This window comes from Xenopus laevis, chromosome 4S (assembly GCF_017654675.1).
Source record: "Xenopus laevis strain J_2021 chromosome 4S, Xenopus_laevis_v10.1, whole genome shotgun sequence".
NCBI lineage: Eukaryota > Metazoa > Chordata > Amphibia > Anura > Pipidae > Xenopus > Xenopus laevis.
In genome coordinates this window covers 32,595,261-32,602,736 of record NC_054378.1, presented here as the reverse complement: position 1 = coordinate 32,602,736, position 7,476 = coordinate 32,595,261, and the positions used below count along the sequence as shown (strand labels likewise).

At 38.5% G+C, this 7,476-nt stretch overlaps 1 protein-coding gene across 1 annotated transcript in view; it reads right to left on the bottom strand.

Moving 5' to 3' along the window:
• rspry1.S (ring finger and SPRY domain containing 1 S homeolog) overlaps positions 1-7,228 on the bottom strand; it is a 50,572-nt gene extending 43,344 nt beyond the window's left edge. Inside the window, 2 exon segments of the mRNA NM_001094129.1 lie at positions 1,344-1,810; positions 7,156-7,228. Coding sequence (NP_001087598.1) covers positions 1,344-1,690 — 347 coding nt within the window. The 5' untranslated portion in view covers positions 1,691-1,810; positions 7,156-7,228.
• Positions 7,229-7,476: the final 248 nt, after the last annotated feature.

Below are 7,476 nucleotides of genomic sequence, written 5' to 3'. Positions count from 1 at the left end.
GTCTATATCTATATCTATATATGTCTATATATATCTATATATCTATATATCCATATACACACACATATATACACATATACACATACACACACTGTATAAGGGGCATGTAGCATTATTAGGGTGTAGATGCTTTGGCTAAAATATTTGTGTTCACAGGAGGGTCTGAACTTCTCTCCAGTACTAAGCGTTGGATGGATGTAGAGTGCAATAAATGGGCACAACATGTCATGTTTGTTACATGTTGCACCTTGCCCCTCACTTAGCATGTTTTTGAACTTTTCTTATGATACATGCTTCCTATCTTGTGTGGCAGATGTGCAAATGACCCATGTTAGCCTTAGGGTTACCCACTCAAGCCAAAATAATTTACCACCTCAACAACAAAAGGTACAATGTATTTGTTATAATGTAATGGAACAGTTTATGTGCGAAAAAAAAGCCTGCACAGGAGTGTTTAGATTATGTTTGATACTGGCAATTGCAATTTGGAGACAAAGCTGAAGATAAATCTACTTAAAGGGGTTGAGAATAAAAATGTGAGAATAGAGCTCACCAGAGAAAAACGAACCCACTTTCTATTCATTCCTATGGGATTATTAGAATTGTATTTATCAGTGAAGTTCACCATTTTATAAATATGCTTTTGAAAATCCCAAAGGAATGAATAGAAAGTGAGTGAGTTTTTCTGTGGTTCTATATTCACACTTTGATAAATTTATTGGGGAGTCATAAAATGATTGATGTCCTTGGTTGATATGTTTCCAAATCAATTTGTTTGAGGTTGGCCACACAATATATCCTCCCAAAAGGCTTCTATTAGATTTATAATTACACTGCAAGAAACCAGGTAAGGTGGCCAGAGAGCCTGTTGGGAGCAATATACTGTAGCTGAAGGTACGGCAGTCAAAGGGGCTGTAAATACCACTTCCTGCATCAGAGAAAACAGAGATGTCTATGCTAGCATATGCATAACCCTGTAATAAGCACAATAATGCTGGAAAATTTAAGTGCATATTAAACTTTCAAAGCCTCAGTAAATTATGAACTGCAGAATGGCTAAGCGTTAAATAACTAGGCGAGATTTAAAATTTTATACAGCTTGATGTCTGAACTGAAAGCTAAGTAGCAGGGAAAATGTGACAATTACGTGACCTGTGATTGACTTTTTCCTGTATACCCCAAAGAATACCGTAACAATGGAGAACTGACACAATTACTCATCCACAGATTTTTTGTAAAAGGGTCTTCAAAATAAAAGTGCTGAGGTTTCAAAACAGACTAATACCTGAGGTAATCCCTCGAAGAAAGATGAAGCTAGTTAAATCAATTTAAGAAATGCTTACTTGTCTACAAGAGTTCTGATCACAGCCAAAGTATCCAGCACAAGGCTGTCCACATTTGCTTTTTTTCTCCGTGGTTCATGTGGCCCTCTGGCTCTCCGTGGAGGTCTTACTGGATCCCTTAGGCGGTTTCTAGATTCAATTGCAGGAGTGATGCGGTTCTCTGTCAGTTGACTTGGAGAATCGATATTGTCCTCCACACCACTCTCCTCTCGGCATACACAGGTGTTCCCCATATTAGTGGTCCCCAATTGTTCATTTAAACACACCCTATGGTGTACCAAATGTAACAGAACACCTTGTATAAGGTTTCTGCTTGCATAAAATGCAATAAATGCAAGTACAATCATCTAGAATACTGTATGTTCCATGGCTTCATCATTCTGAATTCTGGAGGGAGACATTTTGCACACGCACATATTCAGCAGCCAGCATCATCTCCAACGGGAATCCATTGCCACAAAAGACATCTAACCAAAAATAAATAAAAAATTAAGAACAAACCTTTTTATTGGGAAAAAAACATCCTGCTGAGCTTTTCTAGCTAATTAAAACAAATATAATCTAGATTATTATTGAACATTATTTCATTTCACACAATGTAAATCTCACTGATCACACTGCAAAGTTGCTCTTTTGCAGCCTATGGAAAAGAGCTGAAAAGCAGTAGTAATAGTACATATAACTACAGCAACAGCAAATTTCAGACAAGTCACTTGTCACCAGAGAGTTCTGTAAAACTGTTGCCTACCAACTTGACCTCTCTACCCCTGAGCCAACAGGTAATTGGCCCATACATGGGGCTATATTGACATCCCACTCGACAAACATCTGGTCAGGCAGTATATTGATCAGACAAGTTGAAAAATCCTTATTGGCATGTACTGAACTGGGCCGTGAATGTGAGAACTGTTCAGCCCCCAGGTAATGATCGAATCACGAGGGGATCTGTGCAGATTAATGAATGAATGGGTTGCATTTAGAGGCCAAAATACCTAGAATTCACCCCAATATGCAGCAATGTACATATACATTGAGTACCAATTCACAGCATACCTACATACATCTGGCAATTTCAAAAGCTATTGTTGCCATTTGGCTTTCAAGCCTCTTGCCTATGCAGTAGTGTTGTATAAAAACATTGACTCCCTTCCTTTACGGACAAAAAAAAAAAAAAAAAATTCCTCCGTTAAGCTGCTATTATCTGTTTGTAGATATACCTTATGTCTCATATTAACTTCTGTTTGTTTAGGACTTCTGTTAAGCAGGGCCCTCATTACCTTCAGTATCAGTCACCATTTATAGGTTTATATTATATTGTATAGCTCTGCAAAATATGTTAACGCTTTACAAATGCATGTTAATAATATTACAGAATCACAAAAAAGTATCCAGTTGCAAGGGCACCCTAACAGAGAAGAAATATCAGCAATCACATGCGGTTTCCCAAGGTCTGATACTTGTTTTGTTTGAAAACAGGGTAAGCTCCCCCGTCTACCTGCAAGTGTTGTGGCAACACTAATTTTGACTGCAAAATTTTGTGGATTGACTGAAGAACAACATACCTCCCAACATTTTGGAAGTAAAAAGAGGGACAAAATTTTTTTTCCGCACGTAGCACAGCAATTTTTTGACCACACCCCTTTCTGTGGCCACACCCCCGAATTACCATGTTTGTTTTACAAAATTTGCCAGGTTATGAAAGTTTGAAAATATTTCTCCTTATCTAAACTGTGTTTTTGTGTCTCAAAATTGTTACAAAGTATCTTATTTGCACCTGGTGTTCTGGGCTTTCTGCTAAAAGCCAATTAAGTGAGAAACTTTGTTTCTTTTTCTGGCTGTTCAGTGCAGAGAAAAGAGGGACTTTCCAGTACAAATGAGGGACTACGGGTTGAGCTGTCAAAAGAGGGACTGTCCCTCCGAAAAAGGGACAGTTGGGAGGTATGGAACAATTATGTCACATACTCTAATTGAGTTCATCAGTTAACCACAATTTATTTCTTTCTCTCCAAGAAAAATGCCAGGCCATGTTGCTCTGCATGAGATTAGTGTAGATTTTACACTGTCAGTAAGAAACAAATGTCTAATGTCACACCCTATAGGTGGTCACAGAGCATGTCTCTCTCCTTGTTCAACCCATGGGCTGAACATAAGGAGAGCATAACAGGGACTCCACACGGTTCATACTGTTCAGATTATTCATGCAGAGTGCACAATCGATAGTAAAAGCACGAAGTAAAGAGGAACGTGGCTTCTCTTCACTTCCTCATCTGCTGCTGTACAAAGAACTGGTTGAAATGTACTTCGGCAGATGAAATTTTCTAACCTGCCTGTTACTGGAAGCAAATATTATCCATAGTATAAGCATATTGGTTGGGCTAGGTTGGGCACCATACAGAAGATTGCACATTAGGTGCAAAAGCAATGATGATATTTAGTCAGTGCGAGAGGTGAGGAGACACTGGATCCCTAAGCAGCCAAGACAAATGATTTTCTGTAAAAATTATGTTTTACGATACATTTATTTTGACAGCACCCATGGTTCCATATTTTTAGGAGGAGGAGGAGGGGGATCTCTGCTGACATTGTCCACACCTGGACAAATTATATAAAACCAGCTTGTACAATTATTCATCAAAAATAAATGCACACTAAACACACTATATCTTACATATAACCAAGTTCAATTTACAACATAAGCACAAACTAGGTACAGTAGCTTATTTCATAACATGAAATAATGTAATAATTAAGTACTCAAGAATTACTACTGCAGAATGTGAAACATCATACTATTTCCCTCTTTGCAGTGTTGAGTCTCTATGCTGTAACAGATGCATTACACAGAAAAAGTATAACACAATTAAATTATAATGCATGTGAAAGGATTTTTTTTGGCTTTACATTTTCTTGCATGCAGCTGAATAAAACTAATGGCATACAAGGAAAGCATGTAAATGTATAAGACTGCAAAAGACCAAGAGAAGAGGTCCTGGAAAACTCTAGTATCAACCGAAAGGTACAGGATCACAGAGCACACCAAATAAAGATTTCAAGATACAGATGGGGCTATCTTAATTTTGTTATCTGGTGTAGAAAGAGCAACCAGCACACTATACATTTCAATGCAGAAGAATATAAGATAGTAACAGTGTCAAATGCCTACTAGCAGAAGATCAGAGTCCTTTAAAACAGGGGTCCCCAAACTTCCCCCCCCTCCGAGGACCGGGGGGATGGGGTCCGTGGGTTTGGCCGGCGTCCAATTTTGGGACTGCAGACCGGCGGTTGGGGACCCCTACTTTAAACAATACAAAGCAGCTAAAATTAACGGAAGCAAATACAGGCAGTACAGCACAGACATGGCAAATAGACTGAACAGTAAAACAAAATCCATACATCAAGAAGAATCAGATAGAAGGAAAACAGAAGGTTGTGTGTTCATAAAGGCACAGGACTAAGGTGTCTTGTGCCTTTGGTAAAATTCTAGATCATCTCTATTCTTTCTTCTTTACAGATTACTAAACAGGTATGGGACCTGTTATCCAGAATGCTCTGGTCCTGGGTTTTCCATATTTTCATAATTTAGATCTCCAAACCTTAAGTCTATTAAAAAAAAATTACATGAAAATATGAAATAAAGCCAATAAGATTTTGAATTTTCTGGATAACGGGTTTTCGGATAAAGGAACCCATACCAGTGCATATAAAAACTAAGACTGGATTTCTTCAGTTGCCAAGCTTCTTTTCATTCCACTTGTTTCATTTTTCTTCACCCCTTTTAATGCTCTTCACTGTCCTGCAATCAATTGTTTCTGCTTGCCTATTTACTTTTTGGTCTTCCTTTTTGACTCTTCTTTATCTCTTAATTAATTTCCCCAAACTCTCATCTGCTCGTCGTTGTTCTTTTTCTCCCCTAGGTTCCCCTCTTCTAAGATGCTTTTGGCTTTTTTAATCCTAGACAGGACACACATTAGCCACAGATAATGCAGCAGTGGTTCCCATTTTATGTCATGGAAAGTTTTCTTCCCTTCTTCAGGAAATCTTGGTTTTCTTGTTGTGCCAGCATACTTGCAAACGAGTTGGCAGGTCAGCTGAGAGATATTTGACAGGCTAGCTTCTGGCATTCTGAAATTCTCAACAAGGGACGTTAGTACCAGCACATGAGGGGAACAATACATATTAATAGGAGATGGCAGCACAGGTCAGCAAACAGTTGGCACGGATGCAGACTGCAGGCCCACCTGCTGAGCAGTCCTAACTTACTATACAAAGTTTTAATACAAGTCCCAATATCTTAGTTCAGCATTTGTAAAAGGGAAGGAATATAAAATATAAAAGTAAATATGTGATTACTGTACAATCAAAAGAACAAACACAGTATGAACTACTACAGAAAACAATAGGATGGGGTTTTCTATATACCTTTGAGCATTAAAATCAGTATCAGATACACATTTCATAATTCTTTAAAGGCAACAAACTAAAAAATGCTGCCTGATGTAATACTCTGCAAATTTTCAATACATATTAAAAAATATTCAATGGCTTTATATAAGTTGATCACTTTTACAGTTACGGAAGGTCATTACGGATCCCAGCTGGCAAATAAATATTGCGCTTTGATAGGGATGCACCGAATCCACTATTTTGGATTCGGCCGAACCCCGAATCCTTTGCGAAAGATTCGGCCGAATACCGAACTGAATCCTAACCTTCATTTGCATATGCCAATTAGGGGTGGGAAGGGGAAACATTTTTTACTTCCTTGTTTTCTAACAAAAAGTCCTGTGTTTTTCCTCCCAGACCCTAATTTCCTCCCAGCCCATAACGTTTCCTTTTTTAGTAGGAACTGGAACCGAATCCTAGTTTGCTTATGCAAATTCGGATTCGGTTCGGCTGGGCAGAAGGATTCGGCCGAATCCTGCTGAAAAAGGCTGAATCCTGGCCGAATCACGAACCAAATCCTGGATTTAGTGCATCCCTACTCTTTGAAGCCTAAATGGAATGTTACTTTTTATTACTTATTTTTAGTCAGGCCCTCCCCTATTCATCTTCAAGTCCCTCTTTCAAATCACTGACTTGTTGCTATGGTAAACAGGAGCACGGTTAGCTGCAGAAATTCAAAACAAGCGAGCCACTAAACAAGCTAAATAATTAAAAAAAAAACCCCAAAAATAAAAAAAATTTAAGACCAACTACAACTTCTTTCAGAATATTGCTAAGAGTTAATTTAAATGTAAACTTTAAAGTTTATTAAAGTTATTTCTAACTACAACTACGTTTTGACACATTTCTATTCTCTACATTAATGAATCTTACTATAAAAACACTTTTGGAAAGCCTGATTGAACTGACCTGTGAAGAAGCAGAGAATGCAGACTTCTGCTACATAGTTTTAATGGGCATAAAAAGCGGTACAGAAAAATACTCTCAAATGCAATTACATTAAACAGACTATTTAATAGATAAACAATGGAAACTTGCTAAGGCTAGCATTAGACACAATGTCGTTTTGGTTTTTTGCCACCTTTTAGTCATCCAGCAAAATGGACAACCCTATAAATGGAAGGCAGTGACTAGACAATCGAAAACGTTTGTTCACCCTGGACTGGCCATACAATGTTTAACCCTGCCATTAGGCATAAGGCTGGCTAACGAAAAAAAAAGCATCTGGCCGAAGGAGACTATAATGAAGTGGTTGCATGCTTATGCAGATAAATGGGTGGCTTTTACTATAACTTTACACTTCCTGTAGCAACACTCTCTGATACAAAATAGAGCGGAGACGGTGTGTTAGAATCGGGCTTAAACATACCGCCAAACAGTGCGTTTTTCGCTGGACAGTCCCGATTTACTGAACAAAACCCGCAGTCGCTGATTAAACGTCCCGCAACGCCATTAAGGTCCAGCTCCTCTGTTCCTTCCTGACAGCTAACCTCGACGTCACAAGTCTCATGTCGCGAGACAAAGACGTCACATACTACAATATAAGCACAGTCACGCGTACGCAGCCGCTTTTGAGGGAGTGACAGACAAGGAAGTGGTTATATAGTGCAATCATCACAATGAAAAACTCTTGGCACACGCGATGATTATCTGCTTTGTTTTTATTCCTGGTGGTTGCTGAAAGCACAGT